Genomic DNA, 16,492 nt, shown 5'->3' with positions numbered 1-16,492 from the left:
AGTACATTACCGTAATATGTTTCGGCGCCCGTCAATGCACGTACGGCTCCCAATCCAACGCAGGCGTTGACGTGGTCTTCTGCTACGGGCAAGCAGATGGAAGCAGAGAACACGTGTTCTACATACACATTTGCATAGATACTGCACAAGCTACCGTACGGTACGTGGCGGAGCGTACCCTGTACTAGAGTGCTGCAACGCTCAGTGTTTGACCGGTCACGGCTCGCCTTTGACGGGGGGACCGAGCAGCTCGTGTCCGGCCCCACACGACTCGGCTCGGTCACGTACTCGCGCCATGTCTGATGTCCGGATTCCGGACACGCGGATAACCGAGCATGGCCGGTCACCGCTGACGTCTCACCTCGCCTAGCCCCGGCTCGCTGCACTGTACTTTACTGTACAAATCCAACGCCTTTCTCTCTCTCTCTCTCTCTCTCTCTCTCTCTCTCTCTCTTTCTCTCTCTTTTAATACAAAAGTAACATTTCCAAGAACGGGTACGTGACACAGGTAAATTCATAAAGCACCTGGAAAGTAAAATGATATTTCAATACAATCGCGAATAGAAGACGAGTCTCATTTCCAAACAAAAGAGATATTTTTCCTTTCATTTATAGGAAACATTAAATAACTGCTTTCCCTGTAATCTAGAAGACAACCATCTTCATAAAGAAAGCATACAAAGAACATTAAACATCTACAGACGTAACTTGTCATACGTTTCAATTGTTTGCAACATAAACAAAATTATACTTATTGTTGATCAGCAGTAAATCACTAACGCGTTCCGGATTTAATTGGCTGCGGCAATTTGTTAGTAACATGCCGGCTTTACTAAAGCACCTTTCACTAGGTGCGCTTGTTGCTGGGATACATAAAATACGTCTTGCAACTGCAGCCAAACCTGGCAGATCTGTTTCATGTCTGCTCCACCACTTTAAGATGTCATCATCATCTCCGGAGTGCATTAAAATGTACAGATCTATTTCATCTGCTGCGGATGATCTGTTGTTCCTCCATTCCTTGAAACGATCTCTCTTTCTGGGTGGTGATGACACAGTACTTGAAGGATCTATGATAATAAACAAAAGAGACAAATAATACAGAACTGATATGGAAATCATCGAAACATTCCCGTAGGAGACCGTTGACATCGCTGTTTGGTCTCTCCCCCAAAATAACCCGATCCCCGTTCCCATAAAAACGAGATGTTTTACGTTAATGAAATATTATACGAGTCACAACATTCCCCTTTCTCTATAATACACTCTCCACTAACTATGCAAAAACGATTATGTTAATGATTGAATGTTGTACCTGCGTACGTAGCACATATTTGTCGCACATTGTTAAGAATTTCCTGCTTTTCACTTATTTCAAGCATATTAAGATAACGGAAGGACGGCCAAAGAAACGATCTTTGTGAGGTTTCTTGCAACTGTGTTTCTTTAAATGAGTGGTTCCCGACTAGAAAGACAATAAAGTGGAGCAGTTTATGCACGATACGTACCCAGTAAGCGCAATGTTTTCATCTACAACCAACAGAAATGTACTCCATACTTGGCTTTTTAGACCTTCCCGTTTCTTTAATGTGTAAACATTGGTTTCAATCTTACGTCTTACTACACTGGCTTCCTCGCGCTGCATGATTACAGAGAGAGACACGCCACAAATGAGAAGCCCGTACTGGCTGCAGTGTCACACGGATAATAACACGTGTAATGTGTTTGAAGCTATGTGCTACGTATTCATTCGGTCACGGCTTCTATGCTCGGTCACAAGAACTAGTGCGGGTAGCCTATCCAGTTAGGGTGTGCTCGCCCCACCTCGTATTTTGTGCTCGCTTACTCGGTCATGCAGGACTCTACCCTGTACCACTACTTGTCATTGGTTTTCCCGTTCCACTCGCAAACGGAGAGAGGGAAAAACGACTGCTATATACCTCCGTACGAGCCCTATTTTCTCGTATGTTATGTTCGCGGTCCTTGCGTGCAATATATTTTGGCGGTAGCAGAATCATTCGGCAGTCAGCTTCAAATGCGGTTCTCTAACTTTTCTCAATAGTGTTTTTTCGAAAAGAACATCGCCTTACTTCCAAGGATTCCCATTTGAGTTCCCAAAGCATCCCCGTAACAGTGATGTGTTTTTTGAGCCTACCGGTAACAAATCTAGCAGCCAGCCTCTGAATTGCTTCTATGGCTTCCACCAATCCTACCTGGTACGGACCCTATACACTCGAGCAGTATTCAAGAATTGGTCGCATCATCGTCCTATATTCGGTCTCCTTTACACGGGATCACACTTTCCTAAGCTTCTCCCAATAAACCGAAGTCGACCATTCACCTTCCCTACCACAGTTCTCACATGCCCGTTCCACCTCATATCGCTTTGCAGCGCCATGCACAGATCTTGAAACGAATTGACTATGTCAAGCAGGACGCTAGTAATAATGTACCCGAACATTACCGGTTTGATCTTCCTACCATCCGCATTGCCTTACATTTTTCCGTATTTAGGGCTAGCTGCCATTCATCACACCAACTGGAAATGTTGTCTAAGTCGTTCGTACAGTCACTCAACTTGGACACCTTACCGTACACCACGGCATCATCAGCAAACAACCGCATATCGCTGCTCACCCTGTCAACCAAACCATTTACATACGAGCTGACCTGTCACACTTACCTGAAGCACTCTTAACGTTGCCCTTGTCTCTGATGACCACTCGCCGTTGAGGGCAACGTACTGGGTTCCATATCTGTGAACTTATTCCATATTCTCGTACCTTCATTAACAGCCTGCAGTGGGGCACCATGTCAGATGCTTTCCGGAACTCTGGAAATATTGAATCTGCCTGTTGCCCTTCATCCATAGTTCTCACAAGGGAACATCCCCATCGCACCCCCCTCAGATTTAGTTGTAAGTTGGCACAATGGATAGCCCTTGAAAAACTGAATACAGATCAATCGAGAAAACAGGAAGAAGTTGTGTGGAACTATGAAAAAATAAGCAAAATATACAAACTGGGTCGTCCATGCGTAAGATAGGCAACATTAAGGGTAATGTGAGGCGAGGAGCGCCGTGGTCCCGTGGTTAGCGTGAACAGCTGCGGAACGAGAGGTCCTTGGTTCAAATCTGCCCTCCACTGAAAATTTTGCTTTCTTTATTTTCGCAAAGTTATGATCTGTCCGTTCGTTCATTGACGGCTCTGTTCACTGTAATAAGTTTAGTGTCTGTGTTTTGCGACCGCACCGGGAAACCGTGTGATTAGTTGACGAAAGGACGTGCCTCTCCAATGGGAACCGAAAACATTTGATCGCAAGGTCATAGGTCAACCGATTCCTCCACAGGAAAACACGTCTGATATTTTGTATACGACACTGGTGACAGCATGTGCGTCACATGACAGGAATATGTTGTCGACCCACCTAACTAGTACACTTGGCGAACGGGTGAAAAGTTTCTTCTACCTTGCCCGATTTTGGTTTTCTTGTGGATGTAATAATCACTCCAAAAAAAGTGATGAAAACATAAGAGTTTTTCACATAAACTGAAACAAAATTTAAAATTTTCGGTCGAGGGAAGATTTGAACCAAGGACCTCTCGTTCCGCAGCTGTTCACGCTAACCATGGGACCACGGAGCTCCTCGCCTCACATTGCCCTTAATATTGCCTATCTTACGCATGGACGACCCAATTTGTATATTTTGCTTATTTTTTCATAGTTCCACACAACTTCTTCCTGTTTTTTCGATCGATCTGTGTTCAGTTTTTCAAGGCCTATCTACTGTGCCAACTTATAACTAAATCTGAGGGGGGTGCGATGGGGATGTTCCCTTGTCAGTATATCATGTGAGAAAAGGGCAAGCATAGTTTCGCATAAACGATGTTTTCTAAAACCATGCAGATTCGTGGATGTAAGCTTCTCAGTCTCAAGAGAGTTTATTACATTCGAACTGAGAATATGTTCAAGGATTCTGCAGCAAACAGAAGTTAGGAGTATTGGTCGGTAAATTTTCGGGTCCATTCTTTCACCTTTCTTATATAATGGAGTCACCTGCGCTTATTGTCGATAAATGCAAGCTAGTTAAGGCGCCAGTGCCGTAGTGTGTTCAGTGCCTATGACGCAATCCGGAAAAATCCTGGGGTGTTCCAACGAATGTGTGATTCTATGAAATATAGAGTAGAAGGCCGCATTTCAGTGGATGAAGGTCACATCGAACATATGTTGTGAAAAGCAGGGCAGAGACTTGGAGGTCACTGACAATTGTGGTAGCACACAATAAGTCCAAAATAGGAAGTTTACAACCAATGTTTCTGTGAACTGTTTTGTTCCCCTGTTCCATACTACTTCCTCTATAAATATTGGAACGCCCTGTATACAATATGGTTAGTTGTAAAACATATAAAAAGGAGGAGACGTTGTCTTTGTCACATTAATTTTACTTTTTTAAAACTTCTTTATTTTGCAAAACCTCTTTCAAATGTTAGCATTCATAACGTGATCATCGCCTACTTTTTTAAATGCATATGTCGTTAGCACAAATATACACGTCAATGAATGGGCGAACTCGCGAAAAAGCTACATACAGTTGTTAATGCGAAAAGACAGGTTCTGGTAGAAACGTCTGGCTTTGTGCTTCATTAATGGCCATAGCGAAGGCTACTCTTGTTGGTAATTGATTTATGATTTGGAAACGCTTGCTTGAATCAGAGGGTGTGAGGTTAGTGCTTGGTATCAGCACACTTTTATCGCAGTCGGTGTGCTCAGCAGTGATGATGTATTTGCCTAAGTGAGCTACTACTGATCTTACACCACTAATTAATCCCTGATTAACGTTTATGGTTTCTAATGAACGTAATAATAGTATTCTTTAAACCAACTGATGCGACGGTAAACTGGATGGATGTAAGGAGTTCAAAGATTATACAGCGTATGATTGGACGTTGTTTATTTCTTCAAATTGGACAGGACCAGAATTGAGGTAAACCTTTGCCCCTCCAGGTAACCAATTGGAAATGAGATACTGATTACTTGTTGTACGATCATCATTTTTTGGGCACAGAATCGACGTTGAATACAATTGCGAAACAATTTGCTCATTGATTTCTGTGGCATGTGTGCGTGTTGTGTCCTGCGGCATCGTGGGAACATGAAACACAGAGGAAAAAAGTCAGCAGACGTTTGACAGTTTTTGGTTTTTTATGATCTGTTAAGAAAAATGAGTAACCAATAAATGAATCGGTGAATGTTCAACGGGCAGTAGTCCACTGAGACCAACTTTCAGTAAAACGATCACAACTGTCCAATTCCGAAATTAGTACCAAATTGTTCAACTGGGCGGTATGTATCTGTGGAACCAGCGTTCAGAGATATACTTGATCAGTAAACATAATTTTAATTCAGGTTTTCTATTTTAGAGACGTTTTTAAAGACTACCGCCCTTTTAACATGCCACGAAGAAATAAAATCAATTTTCTCTGATTTTTCCGACGAATTATGGGAAAGGAAATGTGTTTGTAACAAACCAACATTGTTCAAGTGAAATTTCGTGTGAAAAATTGAAAGTATGAGACACCTCAGGACAAATCAAAAACGTCCAAGAAACAGCATCATTGTTTAATCTGAAGGCGATTTCCTCAGACAGTTCTCTGGCTTCCTTTGGGATGTGCCCCAGGAAAGTTTTAAATCTTGAAGTTTTCTTGGGTTTATCGGGACTTTTACAGTGGGATATGCTGACGAACGGTGTGGCCGCTGGGAGTCTTTTTGGTGAGGATGAAGGTGTGTTTTCCCTCTGAATTTCTGGATTCGCGAGCTTCACCAACAGCTTTTGAGTCAGATATGTACACGAAATGGCAAAATTCGCGAGATTGAAAATTTAACTTACGCAGATCTCGCGGCTTCTTCCGCGTTTCCACAGAAATACTGCGTTTTTTGTTCTAGTGTGACAACCAGTTTCCCTATGCATAATCTTTCATGATCGAAGAGTCGTGAACCTCGGTGACCAAGAATTGCACTGATTGTCTGCTGCTCAAAATCAGTTTAATCACTTCGCGAAGTGGAAAAATTCTGTCCCTCTTCTTCATTTTTCTCTTCACAGTGGAGAAATCTCGATCACAGGGGAGAAAACTGTGCCCTTGGGCAGGAAGCAATTGAAAGATTTCTTAAACCGATTCGTGTTTGACAAATCAGGAAGGAGACGAACCAATTCATTGTTTTTGCTTTGCCCGAAATAATTTTCTAAAGACAGACGACGTTCAGTGAAGTTTTGGGGAATGTGATAAATGAAGTGCATCAAGAAGGAGCATACTTCATTTGGGGATGTTTTAGCTGTTCCCTGGGGTCATTGTCCGCACTACTGCCTTTTTAACTTGCTAAACTTGGAAACTCGTATCTTTTCCCCTTTATTGTTATTTCACCCCCCGTCGCCCTATGGTGGTTGGAGGGGGGGGGGGCTGGCAGTGGTACACATAACCCGCTCTAGAACTTAACACTAACTTAGATGCTAAAAACCAAAAACAAGGAGACATATGTACTATGAATTTAAAGTATTAAAAACGTGACGTAAACGGGAGAAATGTAAATAATATAATTCTGTCACCATGAATTGTTTAAAAACAGTGATAAGACATGGATGGACAGCGCAGTTAAAGACATTTGAGAAACACTTGAACACTAGGCGCTTGGAAAAACACTGGAGAAGCTCTGAACACAACAAAAGATACACTGACCATTAAAAGCGGAGCACCGTGCACTTTCTCCATAACTGGAACAGGCCCTGCCCTGGGACGCTGAATTGTAGATGAAAAGAAGGTTGGGTGTGTAGGGAGATAGGAAAGTGGTGGAGGTGAGAACAGCGAACTGGGAAGACGTGGCGACAAGACGGGGTTGGCTGTGGGGTCAAGTAGAGATGGGCAGCTGGTATTGGAAATTGTGGACTGGAGAGTAGAATGGGGTGAGGTGGCGGTAGGGAAGGGGAAAAGGATGAGCTGAGGTAAGAGGAGAGGAAGAGGAGAGAGCTCTGAGTTGGATGGGGGGCAGTGGTTAGGGTAGGATGGATTTAGAGTTGGTAGGATGGGTATATATCAGGGCAGAGTTTGTGGTCTGGGAGAGGGAGATGGTTGAAATTTATTTTGGAGAAGATATGGTTGTGTGCAGGTGAAGTGTAGGTGGGATGAGTAAGTAGAGTCGTGGCAGTGCACTTGGATTAGAAAGGGGAGGGTCAAGGTAAAATTGTTGGAATCAAGTTTACATATGGTGTAGGTTATTTAGAGGTGTTCAATGTGAGTGAGGAGAGGTGGGAATTTGATGCATTGGTAAAGAATCCCTGTGGGGTAAGGTAAATGGATGGATAAAGAGAGATGGAGAACATGGCATTCAAGGATCTCGATGAATATATAGAACTTTGGAGAGGCAGAGATCCATGCAACATTTGCATCGCAAAAGATGGGATGGACTGCGGATTTGTAGATGCGAATGACAGTGGAGGGGTGGAGCCCCCCCTCCCCCCAATGTTAGTACTTTTAGTCTATTGTGGACTTTCTTTGGATGGATAGTAAATGAGGTTTCCATGTTAGTTGTCAGTCGAAGGTTAGTCCAAGGTCTTTTAGCGTGTTAGTTAGCTGGATGAGATGGCCATAAATGGTGAGGTATAAGTCATGGAGACAGAAGGTGCGTGTAGTGCGTCCTATAATTACCACCTGAGTTTTGGAGGAGTTAATGTTAAGGTGCAGTTGGTTACACCAGGAAGTAAACTGATTGATGTGGATTTGGAGGAATCGTTGGAATGTCTGGACTGTACGAAAGAGGGTGAGGGAAGAGGTGTCATCAGCATACTGAAGGAGGTGGGTGGGAGGAGGTGGTTGTGGTACATTGCCAGTGTATGAGAGATAATGGAAAGGGGAGAGAACGGAACCTTGTTGTACTCCTGCAGTGGGGTGGAAGATATGGGAATTGGTATTGTTAACAATGACATACGATGGGCGATTGGAGAGGAAGGACGCAAAAGGGGGAAATAGTTGATTGGAAGTGTGTAAGACTGGAGTTTGAAGAGGAGACTGGAATGTCATGCATTCTCAAAGTCAAAGGAGAAAAAGATATTGGCTTCACGACTGTTGAGCTGTTGAGATAGGAGATGGGTGAGATTCAGGTGTTGATCATCAGCAGAGAAGGACGGAAGCCACACTGGGTGATAGGAAGCGGATAGTGTTGGTGCAGATAGTGGTGGATGCATCAGGAGAGGTTGGATTCAAAGACCTTGCTAGACACTGATGTGAGGCAGATTGGGGTAGGGCGAGTATGAGGAAGTATCAGTGAGGGGTTTGTTTGATTTGAGGAATAGTAGGAGTCTGGAGGTTTCCACAGATCGGGATAGTAGCCTGTGGAGAGGATAGTGGTATATAGGGTTGCAAGTGTATGAAAAAGGAGATAGGCAATTCTTTTAGGTGATGATAGGTAATACTATCATGACCAGGATATGTGTTGCGTTTTCTGTGTAGTACTTTTTTATGTCCTGTGCTTTGATAGAGTGTTTAATTCTTTATCTAGCATGTTGTTCAAGTACTGGAAGCTGGAATCCAGGGTTGGGACTGTGGTATATGTGCATTTGTGGACAGTATGGAATTAGGAGTAGTCTAAGTGAGGGCTCGTCAGAGAAGATGTCAGAGAGATAGGATGCAAAGTGACTGGCTTTGTTCAGGTCATAAGGTGAGGGACAGTTGTGAAGGATTGGGTTGTGGGGGATGCCAGATAAGTCAGTGGAATGCTTTCCAGTACTAGGAAGAACTAATGGGTGTGTAACATTGGGACTGTTGCATGTCTGGTATAATTGTAGTGCCTTTTGGCATAGAGTAATCTATAGTGTGCTGCTGTATTTGCCAGTGGTGTGTGAGTGTTTTCTGGTCACGAGTCTGAAGGAAGGAGTGACATAAGTGATGGGGCTCACAGAGAAGCTTGTGGTGGGAGAGTGGAGTGATGAGGGTACATGGCTTTAGTAGGAATATGAGCAGAGGTAGCATCTGACAAGGATTGTTGCAGGAAGACTGTAGTATGAGGTGTATCATCAGGTTGCTGGAAAGTTAGGGGGTGGCTTCCAATCTGAGTATCTATGGATTCCTGATAGGCATTCCAGTTGGGATTGGAATAGTTGTGGACAAACTTTGGATGGAATTGGGATAAGATACATGGGTGTCTTATATGGTGAGGAGGACTGATAGATGGTAAGTTCCATTTGGATCAAGGACTTATTCAGTGAGGCATCCAAGGAGGTTGGGAGATGCTAGGATGACATTTGGGATGCTGTTGCTTTCAGGATGGAAGTGTTGTGGGATGGGAGGAGTGTCATCATGGAAGGATTCAGTAAAATGATGCCACCACCAGAGTTCTGCAGGGGATCTACCATGAATGTTGACGTCAGTGGCAGTAATATAGGTTGAGGATACAGGGAGGTGCATGGATGGTGTCATGTGGTTGTGCAACATTTCGTTAATGATGAAGGTGTCAATGTTGTATTGGGATAGGGTATGCCTAAAAAGGGGATTGTCGGTGGGTAGAGAGTAGATGTTGCTATATAGGATGCAGTAGTGCTTCGCACTGTAGTGAGAGACTGGGAATCAGGTTGCACAGGCTAGCTGTGGAGAGGTTTATGTAAGGGTTTCAAGGCAGGTGAACATGAAATAGACCTAGTGGACCTGGTTGTGGGAGTATGTGACTTAGATGTTCAGGCAACGAGGGAGATTTGCTGAAGGGTGTGGTGTCGTTGGAAGGGGTGGGTATTTTGAAAGACAATGGTAAGGAAATGGATGATGTCTTCAGTGGTGAGGGTGGATAGAGGGAGTTGGTGGGATGGACAGGATGGTCAATAAGGTGGACAGGTATAGCTAATTCAGGTTTGACAGGTGGGTGTCTGGCCTTGGCGAAGTAAGTAGTGTCAGCATCATTGCAGATTTTGCGAGTGGGGGGGAGGGGGGGGGGACCTAGGTTGAGACAGTGGCTGTTATTTAATTTTCTTATTGAACACTTATTTGTAGCTTACATGTCTTTCATATCAGTGATGTTTTTCTTTTTCATCATCTTGTTCTTTTTTCGTTAAAGGGTGAATGATTCAAACTGTGTTCTATTTTTTGCACAGCAGACAGGTTCCGGCGCTCGAGTCTGGGGTTCCTGGGTCGAGCTCGCATCAGGACCCTCAAGATGACCATCATCATCGTGGTGGTCTTTTTCATCTGCTGGACTCCGTACTACATCATGTGCTTATGGTGAGCCTCTTAGGCAGTTACTCTCGGGCTGTGAAAACCAACAATGGCCCAATGTCAACTTAACGGCCTTTTGATGGTTTATAGTAAATTGCACTTTTCTTGCTCCTTGCAGAATACGACATTTCTCTAATTATTGTAGCAATAACATATTACTGTATGAACGTCGTTTGTGTCCATTGTATTTCAAATTTAAATGTGATAAACAAAGACGGTTGTTATCCGGACACGCAACGGGACATACTTGTCACAACGTAACTTTTGTATCAGGCCGTTTCGCTACTGAGACAAAACACACTACTTGTCTGTAGGTCAGCCGGCTACTCTTTCCCTTTTGAGTCGGGAGTGCGTAGGATCCGTAAGGATAGAAACAAATATATTATATTTCTGTTGCCCATGCTACAAACTACAGGCAGAATATTTTTTATAAAAAGTACGAACAAATGAATATCTTTGTCTTCGAATATTGTCTTACAGAATATTGCTAATTTTTTAAGCCGCAGCAAGATTTACGGGTTTGTCCTTCATGGCTTCTTGGGGAAAATGGATCCAAGGTGCATGGGTGTGTGTTCATTTTGTAATGATACAGCGTCTCTGTGGAAAAAAAGGAAAAAAAGAAAAGAAAAGTTTCTTAAGTAATTTTGTAAAATTATTTAACTGGCATAGCGGGCACAGCAGTCATAATTTTGTTGAATAAAGGCTACGTTTTTCTACTTAGTCTGTATGTTTATTAAGCCTTCTTTTTAGTTACACAACTACTTTCAGATTTAATAGAGCAGAAGATGATCTCCAGCACATATTGGAACCGCTTGTAGGTAAAAAAAAGTTGTGATCTTCACTGTGAACGCAATTGTCGCCCTTCGTAAGACATGGCTTCAATTATACTTTCAGATTAAAGAGCCATTTTCAAGCGTTTACTGAGAGTGCCATAAACACCGCGTGCTACCGTTCGTGATGGGTTTCCAAATTTACGTATTTACAATTGGAATTTCTTCAGTTGATACTTCTCATGTTGCGACTGTAACTTCTAAATACTTCAAAGCAAATAAGTAATCTTTTTGCATACTGACCTGTAACCATATTTCTTGGTTTTGAAAAAAGCATATTTGCGCCAGCAGTTGTACTGTTGTAGGCTTATGTTTATTCCCTACGTTTCAGTTATTTCAACTGCCTTCGCAGAAGATGTACCCTGTTTTGCGCTTGTGAAGGTGGTTGTAGTAGCTGAAACCGGCAGATAATAAACATACAATTGTACAGCTCATGGCCGGAATACTCTTGTTTTTAAATATTTAACAGCCGTAGACAGTTACCTACGAAAAGGTTTATATTTCTTTGCCGTGCAGTTTTACTTCGTTAACCCAAAATTTTGGAAAACTGCTTGTTAGGAAAAATGCATCTTTTTTTGAGTCCAAAACCCTGTACACAGAATAAATATGAGTGGCCATAGCTAAGAAACTAGCGGTCGAGTTTTTCGCCAACAAAAACTTGCTTCGAAAGTATAAAACTACACATCGTAGATGGCTTAATATTTGTTTTTGTTAAACAGTCGATTATCGGTCAGTAAAATAATTTGACCTTACTCGTGTGTTGCAGTCACATGTACCTCTGATTCGTGGGTTAGGCCAGTGAGGAATACATATAGAGAAGAGTGTTGTAAACTAGACTGCACTGCATGTCGTCTCTTAGTTGTGACAGACATTACCGCTCAGTATGAATCACAGTAAAGATCCGCAAAAGTTAAATAATAATAGCTTTTCTCAGTGTTCCTTTTGTGGAGTAAAGTATTCTTTGATAACAACACTTAACTGGTACATAAGTTTTGGGTTGTGACCTTTCATGTGTGTGTGTGTGTGAGTGTGTGTGTGTGTGTGTCTGTGTGTGTTCGCGCCCTTCGTTACATAAGTCGTCAGAGCATTGAATCCGTTTTCACTCGTTGCAGGTGGTGGTTTGACAAAGACTCTGCGATGAAGATAGATTTCCGCCTGCAGAAAGGACTGTTCATTTTCGCCAGCACCAACTCGTGCATGAATCCCATTGTGTACGGAGTGTTCAACATCCGTGCCCGACCAGACAGGGGGCAGGTGAGAAACCATAACACGCTCTCCTCAACAGGTGTGCATTCTTCGCGTGCCCAAGGCACTTCTCTATAGTTTTTATTCTGCATTTAGCTGCACTAGGCTACTTGTTTATTTGTGTGTAAGAACTGGGAAAGTCACATACTGACTGCAGCAGGCTACAAACCGTGGTGGGGTCTTGGAACATGGACACTGGAATGGTGGTGTGGAAATTAGCTGCTCTGTGTGTTTCCTTTACAGTTAGAGCTTGCTTACTATAAAACTGTTATCGAACGTTGTCTAGCGTATCTGCTGACATTCTTCGGCTACAGTGTTGTTTAAAAGAGCCAATCGAAAATTCAGAACCATTTGTAATACAACAAGTAAGAATACAGGTTGTATCAAAAAGAATCATCCGATTTCGCACGTCTGTAGTTCTGAAACTAATAAACATATACAATGAATTTTTGTGTTTTTTATGAACGACAAACTCAAAAAATTTTTTTCGTACCTGTTCATAGTTGGTCAGTACTCCCCCTTGAGATGTACGGCATTTGTCAGTGCGGTATTCAAACCGTTCCCACACTGCAGCGAGCATGTCTTGAGTTACAGTTTCCACAGCTGATGTTTATGCGATGTCAGTTCATTCACTGTTGTTGGTAACGGAGGCACATAAACAGAGTCTTTTGTAAACCCCCTCGAGAAATAATTATATATAGTGAGGTCCGGTGACCCTGGAGGCCAGTAATGTAAGGCTGAACCATTTGGTACAGTGCGACCGATCCATCGTTCAGTAGGTATGGTTTCATATGTGAGCGTCGACGCTACACTCGCCAAACGGACATCGAGGGTATGTTGAACTCTCGAGCTGCACGGGGAAAGCGGATTCCTGATGACTCCTTATGAAACTATGGCGGATGCGTTGGACGTCTGTGTAGGGGACAGCCCGGCGATTTGCCTTTACACAAACTACCTGTTTCTCGGAATTGTTTATGCCATCGCGTAATGCTCTCTGCTGTAGGATCATCCACACCATACCTGTTACGAAAGTCACGCTGAACAATTACTGACCCCCACTGCGCAAAACGTAGAACACAAAACGCTTTCTGTTGTCCTGACACCATTTTTACTAAAAGTGAAGTGGGCGCACACTGCTGCTACCTAGCGGGAACCATGTAAAACTCGAGAGTTTGCTCTTTCCAATGTCTCAAGTAACATAATAGTTATGATTTTTTTTAATCGTATGATTCTTTTTGATACATCCTGTATTTGGAACAATGCCCGTGGCAACGTTCCTCTAGAGATGATCTATTGTTGACTTTATCCTACCGTTGTTGAAGCTGGGCTAAACGCGTAACATTGGTTAGTGTTTGGGGCAGTAGTAAATCGACCCAGTTCTTCCGTGTTCCGAAAGAGGGCGAGTATTCGGGAACTACCTGAGCACCCGTATGCCCTCAGCTTCTTTTTTTCTTTTTAATTTCCTCTGAGAAACACAATATTAATTACAAATGATCAAAGATAGTGTTCAGAATGAGATTTTCACTCTGCAGCGGAGTGTGCGCTGATATGAAACTTCCTGGCAGATCAAAACTGTGTGCCCGACCGAGACTCGAACTCGGGACCTTTGCCTTTCGCGGGCAAGTGCTCTACCATCTGAGCTACCGAAGCACGACTCACGCCCGGTACTCACAGCTTTACTTCTGCCAGTATCTCGTCTCCTACCTTCCAAACATTACAGAAGCTCTCCTGCGAACCTTGCAGAACTAGCACTCCTGAAAGAAAGGATACTGCGGAGACATGGCTTAGCCACAGCCTGGGGGACGTTTCCAGAATGAGATTTTCACTCTGCAGCGTCGTGTGCGCTGATATGAAACTTCCTGGCAGATTAAAACTGTGTGCCCGACCGGTTCTGCAAGGTTCGCAGGAGAGCTTCTGTAAAGTTTGGAAGGTAGGAGACGAGATACTGGCAGAAGTAAAGCTGTGAGTAGCGGGCGTGAGTCATGCTTCGGTAGCTCAGATGGTAGAGCACTAGCCCGCGAAAGGCAAAGGTCCCGAGTTCGAGTCTCGGTCGGGTACACAGTTTTGATCTTACAGGAAGTTTCAAAGATAGTGTTTTTTCGGTCAACGGTCGCGGCTACATTAGCAGTGCACTCTTTCTTCCCTCCTTAATAACTGCAGAGGACAAAACCACGAAATCACTTCACTTAATCTGTAGATAATCTCACCTCTTTGTTTTTAAGGATGGAAATAGGGAGTAAATAGATTGAAGTGAGTGAAACTAAAACCATTAATCTTATCAACGCTCTTATTATGCAATATAAAAATGACTTATTGGTAATATAAATACAAAAATTTGAACACACACTAAACGAAAATCCATTTCCCCAATTCCTAGGTATTCAGAACGATAACGATCATGGATACATTAACTAAACATCTCATTTCAGTCTGAAATTTTTCTCATTTTGTTGGCCTTCTGAGGGGTTTGCTGGTACACTGTAAAGACTTCCACTCATTACAGTCCGCTGGCATAATCTTCTGGGGCAATTCAGATAAGACCACAAAAGTATTTATTCTACAGAAACATGCTGTGAGAATAATTTATAAATTTGGTAACCAAACATGTGACAAAGCTTCTTTAGCAACGCTTAATTTCTCTGATTTTAGGTACCAGAAAGCAGCTCTTCAAAAGCTGCCGCTCCCCCTATTCCCCTTCCCACTCTTACCCCCCCCCGCCCCCCGGAGGCATAAAAACCACAAGTCTCGATCTCTGAAAGTTGAGCGTCGACCTATGTTCTAACAAGGGTGCACAGAAGGGAAAGAGGAAAATATTCTGAGCGCAGCGGGCAAAAGGGCGTGAGGGGGAAGGATGTTTACATATCGGCTCGGAAGACTGTCAGCTGTGGCATAGGTTACGACACTGAAGAAACAAGACTTCGTAAAAACGCATTATAACAGACGCTCATCTTCAAACATTCCTTACGTTATTTATTTCTCATCGATGCGCATAAGACGAGACGTCGCCGTGCCACTAAATCGCTGAGACTGCTGGCAGTCGTAAACAAAAGGCGATACAAACCGATCACAGCTACGGAACCAAACAATCACGGTTTACTATAGTCCACTGAGGTCGCTGGCTGTCGTAAACAAAAGACTGTCGACACGAAGGTTGCCAATTTCAACTCCACGTTGGTTCCCATTGCCACGTTCGATGGTGCCGGCGCAGCGGCAAATTACATGTAGAGTGGTCAAAATAAATGTTGCAGACTGCTTCGTTGTCAATACTGGGCATAATAGGAAACAAAAATGACATAGTTCTCTCATGTACAGTCATAAGAAAACAAAAATAAAGAAGATAATCACTTTTCCACTTAATAAAAAAGAAAACCCTTGCCAAACATCCCGCTAGAAACACTACAGTTTCTTCTCACTATCATCTTGCATAACATATTGTTTATGAACCAACTGGCCCTCTTTCGAATGCTGCTAGGCGTATTCCGTACCAAATTGTCCAGATAAGCCTGTGGAATATTCAACAGCGAGCTCTATGACGCCTTGTAAGCTCTGTGCTGGGACTGGACGATTGCAAACCGCACATTTCAGCGCGGCTCGCGCTTTCTCAACGCAGTTGAGATCTGGAGAATGCGGAGGTCTTTCCATCCGACTGATTCTGCGCTCCGCTAGGAAAGCGTTTACAAGATTGTGACGGTGGTGGCGTGCATCGTCGTCCATGAGCGTTAATCGCGCTCTAATATGTTCACCAAATGGAGACACAATGCTGTGCCGTGTTCGGCACTACAGTTTTATTGGTTACACTCTCTGTCGATGCCGAGGTGACCTCTATGACGGATATGTTGGCTATACTCTCTGTCAATGCTTAGGTGACCTCTCTGACTGATGTGTTGCCTATGCCCTATGTGCATGCTGAGGTGACCTATCTCACCGAAGTAAGTACTCATCAAATGTGCAGAAGCCTTCGGAAAAACAGATTAGGAAATGTTGGAAACTATTGATTGACAGATAACATTACATAAAACAGATTTATTTAAAAACTTTCACAGATCAGCAAATTACAGTTGTGTGTTCCACAGTACAACTGCCTTTTATCATCAAATATCTTATAAGAAGAAATTATTATGCTGAAACATGGTAGCTATCCATACCAGCAGTAGCTCAAGATTATTAA

At 43.1% G+C, this 16,492-nt stretch overlaps 1 protein-coding gene across 8 annotated transcripts in view; it reads left to right on the top strand.

Moving 5' to 3' along the window:
* Positions 1 to 16,492, top strand: part of LOC126187883 (adipokinetic hormone/corazonin-related peptide receptor variant I) — a 1,289,392-nt gene that overhangs the window by 1,210,782 nt on the left and 62,118 nt on the right. For 4 of the 8 annotated variants that reach the window (XM_049929224.1, XM_049929220.1, XM_049929222.1 and 1 more), the window contains 2 exons: positions 10,129 to 10,255; positions 12,192 to 12,364. In XM_049929224.1, coding sequence (XP_049785181.1) covers positions 10,129 to 10,255; positions 12,192 to 12,364 — 300 coding nt within the window. The remainder of the gene's footprint in view (positions 1 to 10,128; positions 10,256 to 12,191; positions 12,365 to 16,492) is intronic. The other 4 variants (XR_007537802.1, XM_049929225.1, XM_049929226.1 and 1 more) reach the window with 2 other exon arrangements.

Source organism: Schistocerca cancellata, chromosome 5, assembly GCF_023864275.1.
Source record: "Schistocerca cancellata isolate TAMUIC-IGC-003103 chromosome 5, iqSchCanc2.1, whole genome shotgun sequence".
Taxonomy (NCBI): Eukaryota; Metazoa; Arthropoda; class Insecta; order Orthoptera; family Acrididae; genus Schistocerca; species Schistocerca cancellata.
This window is presented reverse-complemented; position numbering and strand designations above follow the sequence as displayed.